General features: G+C 42.0%; 3 protein-coding genes across 5 annotated transcripts; all 3 read right to left on the reverse strand.

Annotated features, from left to right (window-relative positions):
• Window positions 1–14: 14 nt before the first annotated feature.
• Window positions 15–6,422, reverse strand: LOC132258514 (uncharacterized). Its single transcript, XM_059755844.1, has 9 exons — window positions 6,084–6,422; window positions 5,433–5,627; window positions 4,239–5,358; window positions 3,108–3,256; window positions 2,985–3,035; window positions 2,184–2,375; window positions 867–1,576; window positions 725–791; window positions 15–367 (listed from the first exon to the last, which is right to left on the reverse strand). The coding sequence occupies exons 1-9, from the start codon at window positions 6,244–6,246 to the stop codon at window positions 15–17; spliced, it is 3,000 nt and encodes a 999-aa protein (XP_059611827.1). The 5' UTR covers window positions 6,247–6,422.
• Window positions 6,423–6,516: 94 nt separating this feature from the next.
• LOC132258515 (nose resistant to fluoxetine protein 6-like) lies at window positions 6,517–9,180 on the reverse strand. The gene is made up of 6 exons (XM_059755845.1): window positions 8,979–9,180; window positions 7,951–8,911; window positions 7,643–7,702; window positions 7,457–7,528; window positions 6,832–7,387; window positions 6,517–6,764 (listed from the first exon to the last, which is right to left on the reverse strand). The coding sequence occupies exons 1-6, from the start codon at window positions 9,178–9,180 to the stop codon at window positions 6,627–6,629; spliced, it is 1,989 nt and encodes a 662-aa protein (XP_059611828.1). The 3' UTR covers window positions 6,517–6,626.
• A 497-nt stretch (window positions 9,181–9,677) lies between these two features.
• On the reverse strand, window positions 9,678–15,220 carry LOC132258790 (putative helicase MOV-10). 3 transcript variants are annotated; one of them, XM_059756268.1, is made up of 9 exons: window positions 14,939–15,220; window positions 14,089–14,225; window positions 12,941–13,457; window positions 12,756–12,883; window positions 12,613–12,695; window positions 11,963–12,547; window positions 11,486–11,905; window positions 11,218–11,420; window positions 9,678–11,152 (listed from the first exon to the last, which is right to left on the reverse strand). In XM_059756268.1, the coding sequence occupies exons 1-9, from the start codon at window positions 14,976–14,978 to the stop codon at window positions 9,966–9,968; spliced, it is 3,300 nt and encodes a 1,099-aa protein (XP_059612251.1). In that variant the 5' UTR covers window positions 14,979–15,220; the 3' UTR covers window positions 9,678–9,965. The 3 variants fall into 3 exon arrangements, with proteins under 3 accessions (XP_059612251.1, XP_059612253.1, XP_059612252.1); XM_059756270.1 differs by lacking the exon at window positions 14,939–15,220 and adding an exon at window positions 14,313–14,570; XM_059756269.1 differs by lacking the exon at window positions 14,939–15,220 and adding an exon at window positions 14,286–14,424.
• Window positions 15,221–15,349: the final 129 nt, after the last annotated feature.

The following is a 15,349-nucleotide window of genomic DNA, read 5'->3' on the forward strand; positions in this document are numbered from 1 at the left end:
GTGCAAGCACAGTTTCACACCAATTTCCTCTTCGAGATCCTTATCGCTTCTGTCTGCCGCACTTGCATTGTCGTGAGCATGCTGGGCTTCACGTCGGCCATCGTCACGCCGTCCACAGTGACACGAAAGTTCTTGAGGAAGGCTGACAGGATGGTCTTCATCGAGAGCATGGCATACTTGTTGCCAATGCAATTACGCAGGCCGCCGCCGAACGGAACGTAGCTGTACGGGTGCCGCTTGGCAACATTCTCGGGCAGGAAGTGATCTGGATAGAAGTCGTTGGCTCTGGGGCCCCAAACGCTCTTGGATCGGTGCATCCGGAAGCCGAACAGGAGCAAGTTCGTCCCCGCGGGAATTGTTCCATTTGCTATGGAGAGAAAGAGTCGTTAATCAGACAAATGATGTTCTTAAAGGTAAGCTAAAGCAAAAGACTAAAACTAAGTTTCGCCTTTATTTCTACCTAGTAATCCGAATTAAGAGAAAGTTAGGAGTTTATTTTGTCACTTAGAACATTGCTGTTCATTAAACTGAATAATTGTATATTTCCAATCTTTGGCATGTCAAATTAATAGTATTTTATTGTGAGAAAATTCTCTGGAATTAATCCTAGCAAAACCAGTTACAGAAAACAACAATCAACACGAGATTGATTCATTACTCTAATCGCTCCAATCATTCTCCATGATTCTAATCTAGTCTAGTAATAAAGGCGATGTTTACATACAGAATTTGGTGTCTTCTGTGCAAATTCGTCCGCTGATGGGAAGAATGGGGAAGAGTCGCATTGTTTCCTGTTCGGAAAAGCGATAAGAAAACCCAGTGATTATCAGTGGTCAGACATTGTCGCACACGTGATTCTGCCTCACCTTTATCACCATCTCTGTGTAGGTGAGTTTTGTAGCATCTTCAAAGGTCATCTGAGCGTCTGGACTGGGATTGATGCTCAACATCTCTTCCAACACTTTATCCTGCACGTCCTGATGGATGGCCAACATGAGGAGCGCGAAGGAGATCGTGAGCGCAGACGTGTCGTGTCCAGCAGCAATCATGGTGTCCACCTCGTCCTTAACTTCGTCCAGCCCCAATTCCTTGTCCATCATCAGCTTAATCAGGCGATTGATGAGAATGTTCGGCTTCGTTTCACTCTCATTCGACATCTCTGTGAGATATTCCTGCTTCTTCTCCTCAATGACACTGCTCGAGAGTCTGTAGGCCACATTGAAGTGTCGCATCTCCTCAGCATATTGCTTTGTTCTCTTGTACACCGAATCAAGATAGAGCCAGACTTGAAAGAATCTCTTGCCAACAATCTTCGCTGCCATTTCCACAGCCTCGAAGTAATCCAGATTCTTTCCGTTCTGCACATCAATGTTCGTTCCGAGCGTCGTTTCGCAAATCATCTCCAGTGTGCAGTAGTAAATGTACTTCAGGAAGTCGCGTTCGCCACTTTCCGTGACTTTGTGGAGATTTGAGAGCATTATCTTGGCCTTGTCATTGAATATCGGCAGGAATGTCTGAACCGTTTGAGTGTTGAATGACGGTGTTAGAAGTCTGCGGTGAGTTTTCCAGATTGGACCTTTGCCGAGCCGCCGTGGAAAAACACACAAAACATGCAATTAATCGTTGTCACGATATTTCACAGCTGCACAAGGTGCGTTGTTTTGTGTGAAGCATGAGAATAGATAAGTCAACGTGATGTTAACGTCTCAAAGTTTGTCTCATCGCATTAATCTTCGGGATGAGACGGAGTCATTTGAGATATTTCATCAATTCCTAAGCGGAAATAACTCGCGAGCCAAAGACACGTCGTAAATATTTCGTGAATACGACGAGTTTCACGAATTTATTCCTTCTATAAATTGTGGAAAATAAATCTATTCCAAATCATTTCTACTTTTCATACCGAAAAAGCTCAAGGAAAACTTCGGAAGTCCTGCCCTCCCGAAAGCCACGCCCATTTGTATTAATCTTCTTATTACATCAATTTCAGGAGAGAATCTTCGTGATAATCGTTCTTTTGACTGTGTGATTGTGTGAGAAAAATCTAGAATTTCAGTATTTTCCAGTCCTGCGAGGAAATATTGCGAATATTTAGAAAAAAACACGAGTCATTCAAGCAAAAAGTGGATATTTTCTAAACCTTGAGTTCTCGATGTGGAAATTTGTGAGTTTCTTTGCTTTACCTGGAGCTGTGGCCAATCCTGTTGGACAGTGAAAGAATCTGTACACGTCCAATTTGTTGAGACATCCTGTGGTCATTGTGAGGGTTTTCACGTCTTCAGGCGTTGAAATCACCATGTACACTTGTGGCCCAAGATAAACTCTCGTCGGGCCTTCGATGTCCTTTACGATCTCCATCAGGACTTCCAGATAATCTGCACACAGAGAGGAATCATTAACACATTTTCCTGCAATTTTTTCCCATTCCCACACCATTATAGACCCAGTAAAGCGAGCAAAATAGTCATAATTTTCATCATTAACTGCCCAATAATTGCAAATTTATGCGCACGAGTGAGATAAATTGCACTCTTTTTGTGGATAACTTCTCCATTCTCGCACTGCTGCAATTACGCGTGATTGAACTTGAGAAAGATAGCATTTTGAGAAATTGTGAGGCAATGGCAAAGAAAATTATTGCGACATTGACGACATTTATGGTCAAGACTTGTCCCCATGATCGGCATTAGATAGAGCGAGAGACTGAGAAGAGGGTCAGCGGCGCTGCGATACATTCTTTTGGCGAAGAAAGTGATTGGAAAATGCGGTTTGCCAATAGATCTCATATGAGACTGCGTTGTTTTTACTTTCGTTTGCACGAGTGCAAAGAACAGAAAGTCTTGAGCGACAATATCAAATGCACAGTTGAAGCAAGATGTGTGTATTTGCATAAATGAATGAATGAATGAATGTGATTTCGTGGGATATTTTACAGTTTCACACTTGGATTTATTATTATATATATATCCTAAGAGATCACTCACCTTCCTGGTCACGTCCAATGAATGCCAATGCACTTCCCAAGATCGGAAGTCCTTGCAAAAACCAGTAAGATTAGCATGTGATCGTCACACATTCACAATTAGAGCCATATCAATCAGTTTTACCTCTAACGTACGGAAACTTCCGCAACAACCACCACGCACGCAGAGATTTTCGGATCTCCTTGATGGACGCCAGGATCAGTAAAATACTCGCGCTGAGGAGGACAGGCAAGAGGAATCCCATCTTCAATTCCCTTCTCGGTAACTTCCAACTTCAAGTACTGTCGAGCGATGCTGAGTGACTGACTGTCCCCAGAAAGTGCAACGCTATTTAACATTTTCTCCTTCGGCAGCGCCTATGCGGATCGGAGGGAACAGTTTGACGACTTCGTGCTGCCTTCGCATGTGCTTTGATGCCAATAATAAGATTATTTGCTGTGAAAATGCGGGAGGAAAGCTACAATAATGCCACGATCATTAGTTTAAAGCACCATTTACGTCCATCAGCCGTTTTGCGTAAACACGGGAAACACAAAAATGTTCATTATCCCAAAGATTCTGTGAACTTTTGCCAATTGAGACTGAAAATGAGGAAAAACTGGAGAAAATTCTCAGAATTTCATTGTACTGCCTTAATAGTCAGTTGAAATTTGAATGTATGAGAAAATACCCTGAATTTAGGCAAATAATTCACAGTTTCAAAATTAATTTCTGTACTACATAACTTATTCACAAGGCCAAGATTACAACTATCACGACATGCAAGGGAATTGCTCGGGTTAATGTACTGGAAAATGCACTTTTTTTTGCCTAACGTGATTCTAAAGGTACAGGAAATGTCAATAATATTTTAAATATCACAACATGACAACAATTTATTGAAGAAATAGCAATAATTTACATAAATTTTTGTTTATTATAAACTAATTTCATATTTAACTTATATTTTATTTAACCAATTAAAAATATACATTGATATCGCACAATTTGATTCATGCGCAATGCATTGAATCACATTGAAAAGAAATAACCACAATATTAATCATATAAAAACTGCGAATATAATAACTAAAGAAGTTAGACAAGAGCATAAACCCTGCAATATAAATAATATAAACAATTTATTGGTAGAATTTGTGTTTGAAAAGAAATTAGCTCCAAGATATTTTCCAATAGACTTTAAATTAAACACTTGTGAAGTTAAATGATATGTTTTTCAACAAAGATCTCACACGAGTGATAAGATATCATCGCTATCCGCCCAATTGTCTCTCTTTCGCGCGAAGTTCTTTGATCTGCATTATCTTAATCGTCGTGTACATTGCGCACTTGAGCTCGCACATCTTCAGCGGACGAGCAGTGAAGAAAGCGAATCTCCTGAGAACCTTCACCAGGACAATCTTCATCACCAGCATCGCATATTTCGGTCCTATACAATTTCTTGAGCCCGCGCTGAACGGAACGTAGCTGTAATAGGGAATCTTGGAGAAGTTCTCGGGCTGAAAGCGATCAGGCTTGAATTCATTCGAATCCTGGCCCCAGACTTTGGGATCACGGTGAAGAATGTAAGTGAGAATGATGGTGTGAACGCCCTTTGGAAGGACGCAATTCCTCAGCTGAATGTCCTTCGTTGGCTTTCGGCCAATCAGTGGAGCGACAGGAAAGAGTCTCATGGTTTCCTTGATCACCATCTCCACATACTGCAACTGCGTGACTTCTTCGCTAGTCACGTCGCCATCTGAGCCACAAACCCTTAGAATCTCCTCGAAGCAGCGCTCTTGGACGTCCGGATGCATGGCCAGTATGAGGAGGACATTCAGCATGGTCACAGCTGCAGTTTCAAAGCCCGCAAGAATCATGATCTCCACAGTGTCATAGAGATTTCCCTCTGTGAACTGACCCTCTTCCAACAGATTCACCACGTGATGCATGAGATTTGCCGACGAGGATTCAGCCTTCGCTTCTCGCGTCTTGATGTGTTCCTCCACCACTTTCTTCGTCATCTCGTGGAGAATGTTCAGCGACTTGTGGTACAGCTTGCCATCGGCCGTCAAGCTAAAAATCCAGTCGACTTGGAGGTAAACGTTGAAGAAACGCCTTGCGACCATCTTTGCATAATTGTCGATTGCATCGGAGAATTCCTGATGATTGCCCTCCTGAAGATTGAGATCCACCCCGAAAGTCGTGGCACAGATCATGTCCAGGAAACAATTATGCACAGTGTCGCGAATGTCAACTTCGCCATCCGCGATGGTTTTGAGCATCTTCTTCGCCAGAATATCTGTCTTGGCGTTGAACAGGGGAATGAATGTGTGCACGACTGGTGACGTGAAGTGGGGATTCAGCAGCTTCCGATGCACTCTCCACACGTGACCTTAGGAGCAGAGAACATTCCCACAAGCTGCAATTAATCACTTCACCTTGATATGCAGATCAATCTCACTTTACCTGGCACCACGAGGAGATTCGTCTCGTTGAACAAATACCGGTAGTGATAGGTCTTGTCCAGGGAGTCGGGCGACGTGAGCAGAGTCTTCACGTCTTCGTGATGCGTGATAAAGACATGGCACAGTGGCCCCAGGAAAGCAGCATTGGACGGAGTCTCCACACTCTCGACAATGTTAACCAACTCTGAGAAGAGATCTGAAAGCAGCGCGGATTTAGCAGTGACTCAATGGAGAGATAATTCACTGGAAGGTGTACCACTTCTGAAACTCTTATATCAATTAAAAGCAATTCATGAACGCCTTTTGTAGTTATGCTCGACTTTAACACAATTTGCAGTGTTTCTATTAGTCTAAAAGTACAGAATCGCAATCTTTATTTCATGCGATTCCTTTATTCTGCCAAGAAGTAGATATTATTCCAATCTAAACATAATAATTGATGTTATGGGGATTTTTCTACTTACTAAATTTCTCAGTAATTAATCACATAACTGGAAAAGCAGTGTGATTTTCTTAGGAAACATCAAATGCACTTCCAAGAAATGCGTCAATTGATTGAAAAACAAGCTTTCACGAAGAATTATTGCAAATATTGGAACACTTTCATTTCCTAAAGTTTCTGTGATTAAGAGCCAGAATCCATTCTTCATACCTTCATCCTTCTTCCTGAAGAACCGGACTGAGCATCCGAGGAAAGGGATGGCGTTCACCACTGGCATGTGCCACAATTTCGCCACGGTCCTGAAGTAGTCGAAGCAGGGCTTGAAGAAGAGACACGCAGCTAAGAGCGTCGCCAGCAAACAAATTGAGATCATTGCGATTGTGTGCACGTGAGCGACTGGAAGCAACTAATCAACTCATTCTTCATTTGATGGCAATCGCTTAGTCAACAAGATTTTTCGCTTATTTATAACCACTCGAGAAATCTCGATTTTCCTCCGCACAGTTGCGATTTCAGCGAGAAACTGAATCAATGCTGAGGCCAGCGTCATCTCAATAAATTGCGCGATCGGTGAGAAAATTGTGCGGTATGATGGAAATTGCATAGACAATCACACACTGATGAGGATTGCGCAGTGACTCAAGATCGCATCTCACTTCCAATATTACTCTAATAACAGTTATATTCTACTCATCGTGGGTGAAAAGTTATTGATAGAGGAAGACGATATTAAACTACTAATTTCCATGTCTGCTATTCATCATCTTTGCTTCTCTTCTCTTTTATCCGGATGATGTCATCAAACAACCGATTAAGTGGTGCTTCTACGAAGACATTAAACGCTGTGGCAAAGTAGTACGTTATAATTGCCACTGTGACGGCAAAACTGATCTGCAAATCAAACATTTATCGTCATTTTCCGCCGAAGAGTGGCGTGCAGTGTGCAAATTGGACTCACGAGCAGCGTGAACGAGGCGTAAGTGACGTCGTTGTGGCTGGCCAGGAAGATGTGAATGAGGATCGGGTGGAACATGTACTGGCCGAAGGAGAGCTTGGACATCCTCATGAAGAAGGGCGTCTTGCCGATGGCGTTGATCCAGTTGCAGAAGCCCCACTGGCCGAAGGCGATCGGCACGCCCAGAAGCAGCGTGTAAGCCACTCTGCCGAAGGTGAAGAGGAAGGGCAACGCGAAGGATGGCGCGTAGTCTTCGCTGTAGAACAGGATGAGCGCAATGGCCGTGGCCAAAAGGAACCACAGAGTTCTTCTGACCCTTTCTGATATCTTCACCGTCTGTCCGATTGCCCTGTGGCACAGATGGCCAATGTAGACTCCGCAACCGTAAGTGTAGATCCGAAAGTGAGCTTTCATGTAAAATCTATCCACAAGATAGATGAAGGAAGGATAAGTGAAGTCGAAGTGCTCGCTGTGGATCATGTCGAACAAAGTCATGTAGGAATACGTTAAGGAAAGAGAAAATGCAGCACAAAAGAGATATTTCGCCAATCGAGGATGCCTGAAATCAATACAGAAATCAATTTAGTGTTATGTTTTAAAATCTGAAAGATCTGAAAAGAATATTTACTTAACGTAAATGAAGAGAAGCATTTGAAAGAGAATGAAGCACTGCATATCGCTGGCCATTGACCACGTCCATCTATCGATTAGTTAGGAAGAGATTTGTATAAAAAATACGCTTCAAAGGATGTCGAAAGGACGTTGATTTTCCCACATTCATTGAAGAGAAATTAATAATGATAATAATACTCACACAATTGCCATTTTTGAGAAAGGCACAAAATTCTGTATGAATAAAACATTCCAAATCCACCTGAAATAAGAGTGAATATTCATAAAATCTCTTTACAGAAAAATTCACGCTCAATCAATAATTGCAAAAATAACTTAATCGTATTTCATTGCCAAGGTAAACTTTGTTCTCTAGCTTTTCATCCCACCACAATTATGCACATTGTTATCTCGCAATCTTTGAAAAGTGTTCAATTGTGCTCTCCTTATTCGGAAGTCAATTGGTGATATTTAAAGAAATAATTTTGCCAATGAAGCATTCTTTCTTACCAAGACGACTCCATGGAGAGATTGTGTCTCATGTCTCTGTAGTAGATGCTGTCGAAGAGGACGAAAGATGCCCTCGAGAGGACGAGAGTGGCCAGGACAGTAGGCAGGAAGCGAGTGTAGCGATGCAGAATGTGCTTGAGGAGCAATCTCACGTTCTTCCCCAAGGAATTCTGCTTAATCGTCTGCGAAAGTTGGTCGTTCTTCAGGAAGTTGTACGCCAAGACGAAACCCGACATCAGAAAGAACACGTCCAGAATGAGGGCGGAGCGATAGAAAAGCTTGATGTAGAACAGCTTCGATCGCCAACCGTTCAGCGGTACGGATTCGACCATGACGTAGCCGAAGAGGTAGACATGAGCCATTGTGACCCACAGACTGCAGATAGTGCGGTAAAAGTTCAGAGAATAGACAATCTTGGGATCCACTGTGCTCGACATGAGACTCCTGAAGTTCTCTCTCATGTTGAAGTGACGCAGAAGACTCGCAGGACTCACTTTACTGCTGACAACGTGCGCCAGGACAATTGCAATGATGATTCCCAGCGTTAGCATGAAGATCCAGTCGGTGTAGACATTCCAGCCGAATTGCACGTTCCTCGCGTGCGTGAAATTCACTGTCATCTCGAAAATGGGATTCACGCGATGCTCGTCAAAGTACATCTGACTCATCCGGAGAACGTCTTCATCAGAGCAAGTCTTCGGGACACACAGGCCCAAGTGCAGGACGGTCGTGATGATCTTCTCATAGTGGATCTGATGCGGAGATCTGATGTCGCCATAGAGTAATCGATACTCAAGGCCAAAGGGCGGCACGTCATTGATGATCCTTTCCGCCTCCCTCGTCCTCTGCTCGAGGTACACGGGCAGAGGAGCATTGATGCCGTGGCAGAAGTCTCGGGAGCCCAGCCAAAAGACATTTTGAAACATGAAATTCGGCTCAAAATCTCCACTCGAATCCAGCACTGCAAGGAATTTCCCAGAAGATTAGGAAACTACTGGAATTACCAATTATCGAAAGAAATTGCGTACTTTTCAATGACCAAATATCGCGCTGAACAATGCTTTTGACGGCCACTTGCACATCTTCTCGACACTGACTTCCAACACTGGAACTCATTCCTGAATTCAAGACTCCCACGAGGATTGGCAAACGCCTTGCATCCCCAATTCCTTCGGCAAAACAACACAAAATGCTCACAAAAGCACAGAGCCAGAAAAGTTCTCGCGCCATTCTCAGAGCAAACTGATAGCAAATCGCGATTCGTGTCTACAGATTGCCCTTTATTTGAGCAACTTCTCGCCGATTCTATTAATTATTCGCTTCGGAATTCACACTGTAATTGTTTTATTGATCGCAAAATTGCACACAATGTGTTAACTTCAAGACATGTTAGGAAAGATGAACTCGATAGTGTTCGAAAGAAACTGAAATCACTCATTCACAAAGAAATTAAACCAGTCATAAGATTCTACCTATTGTTAAAATTCTCGAGGACGAAACAGATTATGGTAATGAAGAGGATATTAAACAAGAAAAAAAAATTAATAAAGAAAACTGGATAAAACATAACGCGTAAAGTCCAATGCATGTACAAAACCACCAAAAAAAAATTACAATTTTTATTTAATTACACCTTTGTTTGCCTTTATCGCTTTAAGATAAAACAAGCTGTGAATGGCTTTAAAAATTTTCATGGCGTCGTTGTTCTCAATGTTTTTGCTCCGTCTCCAAAAGAAATATTTGCGACAAATACGAAAAATCACTTTCTCTATGCTCAAGAATAATCATGAATAGTTTCGTAATTTATTTACAAAGCCATAACTCAATTTCAAAGATCATTTTATTACATTTCTTTATTCATCTTCTATATTGTCAACCTAAACACTGGAATTAATTCAACAACGAAGAACTTATCAATTCACTTACAGAAAGTATTTGGGAATTAAAAACGATATCAAAACATTATAATGCAGTCGAGTGAGTATTGAAATCCTTCTGATACCCTCCTGCTTTCCTCACATGATTAAGCACTTGGACTTCTTTTTCTCCTGCACAGGTGGCGGCGAAACAACTGTTACACGAGGTGCAGGACGAGGAACAGCGTTCAATTGAGTCAATTGTGGATTAGGATTGTTCACAAATGCATAAGAAGTCGGCACATCAAACGGATAATGCCTTAACAACAAATTCCTGTCTATAGAGGGCTTCACTGGGGCGCTCACTTTTAGACAATTTGTCACGGGAAAATCCCTGGCGAGTCTCTGGGGAAGATGTCTCCCAGCACTGTCCAGATGGACGGAGGAGGGACGCACGTTACGATTGTCAGACGCGCTCTGAAAGGGAATGCTCTTCGGAACGTCTGGCAACCGGAGAAAGTCCGGCGGCATCACCGACACTGACATTAGCGGTTGAATCGTATTTTCCTTATCAATGTGGACACTATTCCTGTTCTGCTGCCTATTGTGGCTCTTGCTCCTCTGTTTCGGTTTCGGATCGTAGTTAAATACCTCCTTAATCACATTATTGCACCTGCAGAAGGCGATGAAATTACTCCACATCGGATCCTTCTCGAGGGTGTCAATGTTCCCCACGATGATCAAGAGTCCCTGCGCTCGCGTCAGAGCGACGTTGAGGCGCTTGGGATTGTTCAGGAAGCCCACACCATGCGTCAAGGATCGCACAGTGGAGAGGATTATCACGGGCCTCTCCTGGCCCTGGAACGTCTCCACGGACCCCACATCAATATCTGGCCACTTCCTCTTCTTACACTCCAAATTGATCTTCTGGCACTGTTTCTTGTACGGCGTGATAACGCCAATACTCTTCTGATCAATCTTCCTTCCACAGATATTCTTCGCCTGCATTATCTTATCAATGTGAAACATCACTCTTTGCACCTCGCGCATGTTGTACCAACTTGGCGAGTTGTCATCCTGCTCAGACTGCCCGATCACGTGCTCAAATATAATCGGCACAGATTTGTTAGGCAAATACTTCCAACCACAAGCCCAACGGGTGACCTGAGGACTGCCCTCAGCCATCAGCTCACCACTATAGAACTCCACGTCGGGAAATTCCAAAATTTTGGGATGTGATCGGAAATTCCTTATCAACTTAGTTATAACACGAGGATTGTACTTCCCAGTCGTCGGATCCTTGGCATAAATCCCCGTGTCAATCAGGCGCTCGAGAATGGAAACGCCTTGAAGAGAAGGAAACCAGACAGTGATTAGCTGAACTGAAGAAAACCATCTCATTTCGTCTTACCCAAAGCATCTCTTGCTGTCTTAGAATGCACAATTGGTCCCAATTGCTTAGGATCTCCAGCCAGAATAATCTGCGCATGAATCCGTCTAGCTGAAGACACAACACCAGCAATTGGGATTAAAGAGGAAGGTTCAGTGCTGCTGCCACATTCGTCGATGAAGACATAGGAAAAATGATTACAATTAATCTTTGCCTGGGCAAATCTGCAAAGAAAAGCCATAAAATATGACTATATTATTCTTTCAGTACATCCGCGAGAAAAACTCACTTTCCAGCAACAGCGAGTGTCGTGACAACAACATTGTAGCACGCCAGTTCCTCCATGTGAGGATAATAGTGGAAATCGAACCTTAGATTGGAAATGTTCTTCAATTCAGGATCAATAAAGTCGATTTCTGTTTCTTTTGAGCTGGCAAACATGCGAAAGATGCCTTCGTGCGGAAGATACTTCAGTAGACGCAAAGCAACTTCATTGCTGGCGTAATTGGAAGTTGCAGAGACGAGGATTCTGGCTCCAGGCTCCCTCCGGATGATCTGGCAAATAGCCTCGACTATGGTCGTGGTCTTTCCGGTGCCCGGAGGTCCCATGAGGATGTAAGGCGCCGGGAAGGACGACTTCTCCACCATGTGAATGATCGCGCTCTGTTGCTCCGGATTCTCCTTCACGCTGTCGTTGATCCACTCGAAACTGCGAAAGAAAAAAAGGATTAATTCATGTTCACAGTGATTTTCGTGGAATTCCTACCCAGAGAAATCAATTGGATGCGTCGGAATCGAGTCTGGGAAGAAGAATGTGGCCAGTTTGTGGTTTTGCACGTATTGGAGAGCATGTCTCTCCAGCTGAATTGGCATGCGATTAGGCAAAAAGTAGACATCATAGAGAGATCCCGTGTTCAATGCATCCGATGTCTCTACGTCCAGTACAATATTGTCCTTCCTCACTTGATGCACTCGAGCGAACATCTTCCTCTTCTTTGTTTTAGTCTCACACGGCACAATATTCAATTTGTCTCCTTCCATGATTGCCGGTGAAAGCTCAGAAAGATTTGGAATCTCCAGCACATAATATCCTTGGCTGAAGATCAACTTCTCACCCAGTCTGTTGTTCTTGGACATCAACTCTGCCTGGCAACAGTCTTCAATCTGCACAAGAGTCTCCCAGAAGTTCACATAATTCTCCTTTGTCAATCTACCATTCAAGAAAGATCTGACTTTCATCAGCAATTGTCTCTCCTTTGGACTGAGTTTAGCATCCGCAAACTTCTTCTTCGACAGCGACTTCATTTCATAGCTTGGATCATACCAAGGCAAAGGATGGAATTTCATGACCCTGTGGAATAATTCAAGTCACGTTTAAGATCAAAAGTATTAAACACATAAGGCAGACAAAATTACTTCACATTCACCGGGCGATTCGAAGTGTTCTTATCCTTAATCTTGTCCAGCGTAATGTCTTCATGGTGGAATAGTTTCTTAACCTGAAGTCATAAAGTGAAATCAGCGCGAAAAAGCATACTTGTTAGCAAATTCATAATTACCGTGAAATGGAACTGTGTAAGAAGCGAAATCTTCTCTGTTTCGCCCATCGTATAGAAGAGAAGAATCGAGTACGGATGATCCACAAGTGAAAGAACCTCGCAGTGGACTTCGAACTTTGTATATTTTTCTATAAAATATCAAATATTCACTACAAAAAGCATAGAAATTGCGATAAAATTCATACCTTCTTCAAAAATGTGCAGCGAATGGAAGTCATTGTCCTCGGGGAAAACCAAAATCACGCGATTTATTGTGAAGATTTGCTGTTTTTTGGCCGAAGTGATCTTGTACACAAACTTCCCTACCTTTGGCTCGTAATGAACCTTCATGCTCAACATTCTTCGCCTCTTATCCGTCGACTGAATGGAGAAATTCTTTCCATGACTCTTCATGTGATCCTCAAACTTCCTCTGCATATCGAAAGTCTCTTTGCAGACGAAACAACTCTTGTCCGAGTATGCGAAACCGTCGTACTTCTTCTGCTCGGTGGTCAAAGTGTGCTGAAAGTAGTATTTTCCTACAGAGTCTTGTGTGTTTTCCTGATTGCTAGTCTCCGAAGAGTTTTCAGAGGACAAATCTTTGGCGTATTTCTCTCGAAGCTTCTCAACTTCAGACATTTTCATGATGAAATGCTTCGAATTATGAGCCGATTTCCGGTCCATGTAGTAGCAAAAATCATACTTCAGCATCGCTTTTGGCATCTGAAAAACAAACATATCATAATAGTTCTTATCTTCCGATAGTGGCGTATCGTTTAGTCTACCCGTGCCACATATTATATAAATTGTTATGAGTCACTCGTTTAAATAGCCAATAAGATTGAGAACAACTTATCGACTAACACGTTTTTTTTTAACTCATTTCCTTACAAAGTAGAAACGCAGAGTTGCACTCAAAAGTACAAGTGAGACAGAAAAGTAGACAAAAGCTTTTCTCTCGTTGTCAAATGTACTTTACAAGAATTATTTACTTTATTTCACCTTGTTTTTATTTATCACAAAAGTCATAAAGCAAGAAAAAACCTAACTGAAAAGCTTGAATTGTTCATTCCTTCCCTGAAAGTCTCAAGCTATGCAAGGTTTGATGGGTTAAATATTGAAACAGACGAAACAGATGACTTGGAGAGACTTTTCTCATTGTTTTTCGAGGTTCTGAGAAAATACAGCCTTCATATTTTACGATCGCTTGACGAAGTAAATCACTTCAAAAAACGATAAAGGCAACGCGATAAGGCTGATGTAATTATGCTTCAATAATGGTGAAATGAAGAGTGCATTAGAAAGCCATCCGAAAAAATTCAGGGCCGTTCGAAATCCCAACAAGAATACTCACGTCGTCATATGTGAAATCTGTGATGACATATCTCGATAGAAAGTTGCAAGTCTCCGTCCTCACGTCCTGCTTGAGCAGTTTTCCATCTTTAATCTTCCCTTCAAAGTCCAAACGGACCAAGATTCTCTCGACAATCTCTGCAAAACAAGGTTTTTAATCAGAGATTTAGATATAAAACAGGTACAAGATAAACTAACCACACTTATCCATTTTATACACAGTACCCCTTATCCTCTCTTATCAGCTCTCAAATCACTTATCAGTTATCGAGCGGATTATACGAAACAAAGGCTTTTAGAGAGACTTCTCAAAGTCAACCACACAACATGAACGGAAGCGAACAACTGAAGAGAAAAACACAAGAATACGGAAAGAATACCAAGAAATGATGACTTCAGCGAAACACAAAATCGTGAACGCGATACTGATTTCCATCGATGGCTTTGTATTTTTGGCCGAAATGTTCTTTATCAGCGAATAATACGGGAAAATTATGTGGATTACGATGGATTACGTGTTTTTACGTCAATTTTCACTGTGAAATGGAGTGCGGGGAATCCCCGATGTGTCAAATGAACTTTCACTGACTTTCGTTCAGTTTTTATAGCAATTCAAAAGTTCAGAATTATTTGAAAATCATATATATTGTAAAATATTTTAATCTTATGGACGGAAAGAAAATAATTCAGAGATCATTGCTTGGTAGCTTATCTAGTACTTTTCACAGACTGCCTAATGCTTTTTTCTTCTCCAAAGTCTATGCACTCTTTCTACCAGTCTCGCCAGAGATTCTGTGACAGGTTCTATGCCCTATGATAAGAATTGGAAAGACATCCTGAAAGAAATTTACCTTTTGTCGTGTCTTCATGTAGAATTTTTTCACTGCTCATGATTCGCAAAACTCCGTCATAAAGTGATCACCAATAAACAGTTCTTTTATACACTAACAAGCTTATTTGTTAGTTATTGGCGTCTGTCTTCTATGCTAACGATGCGATCGATAGTATCCAAATAAAAGATGGCTGCATGGCTCTGCCGGTGGTGAATTATCACTTCGGAAGGTGGTGAATTGTCCCTTACGCCCTCTTCATATTCGTACATATAACAAGTTCAAATAGGATTGCAACAAAGGATTATAATACAAAAACACGGCTTAACATTCAAATCAGAACACAACATGAAACTATTCACACATTGCTCTTGACTTTGATAAGATAGCACGAAACTATAGATAAGTCAGAAACTATATCAGTTCGCTTGA

Source organism: Phlebotomus argentipes, unplaced genomic scaffold (genome assembly GCF_947086385.1).
Source record: "Phlebotomus argentipes unplaced genomic scaffold, Phlebotomus argentipes genome assembly scaffold_4, whole genome shotgun sequence".
In the NCBI taxonomy this organism is placed as follows: domain Eukaryota; kingdom Metazoa; phylum Arthropoda; class Insecta; order Diptera; family Psychodidae; genus Phlebotomus; species Phlebotomus argentipes.

What these genes read in the sequence shown, in the direction of transcription:
- LOC132258790 (XM_059756268.1), bottom strand. Translation starts at nt 14,978, where the DNA reads ATGAGCAGTGAAAAAATTCTACATGAAGACACGACAAAAG. An exon ending in TTACACAGTTCCATTTCACG is followed by an intron (nt 12,696 to 12,755) that starts GTAATTATGAAT and finishes TTATGACTTCAG; the next exon opens with GTTAAGAAACTATTCCACCA. An exon ending in GACAGCAAGAGATGCTTTGG is followed by an intron (nt 11,153 to 11,217) that starts GTAAGACGAAAT and finishes CTTCTCTTCAAG; the next exon opens with GCGTTTCCATTCTCGAGCGC.
- LOC132258514 (XM_059755844.1), bottom strand. Translation starts at nt 6,246, where the DNA reads ATGATCTCAATTTGTTTGCTGGCGACGCTCTTAGCTGCGTGTCTCTTC. An exon ending in CTTCAGGAAGAAGGATGAAG is followed by an intron (nt 5,628 to 6,083) that starts GTATGAAGAATG and finishes CGCTGCTTTCAG; the next exon opens with ATCTCTTCTCAGAGTTGGTT. An exon ending in AGGATTGGCCACAGCTCCAG is followed by an intron (nt 1,577 to 2,183) that starts GTAAAGCAAAGA and finishes GGCTCGGCAAAG; the next exon opens with GTCCAATCTGGAAAACTCAC.
- LOC132258515 (XM_059755845.1), bottom strand. Translation starts at nt 9,180, where the DNA reads ATGGCGCGAGAACTTTTCTGGCTCTGTGCTTTTGTGAGCATTTTGTGT. An exon ending in CTTCTCTTCATTTACGTTAA is followed by an intron (nt 7,388 to 7,456) that starts GTAAATATTCTT and finishes TATTGATTTCAG; the next exon opens with GCATCCTCGATTGGCGAAAT. An exon ending in ACGCCTCGTTCACGCTGCTC is followed by an intron (nt 6,765 to 6,831) that starts GTGAGTCCAATT and finishes TTTGATTTGCAG; the next exon opens with ATCAGTTTTGCCGTCACAGT.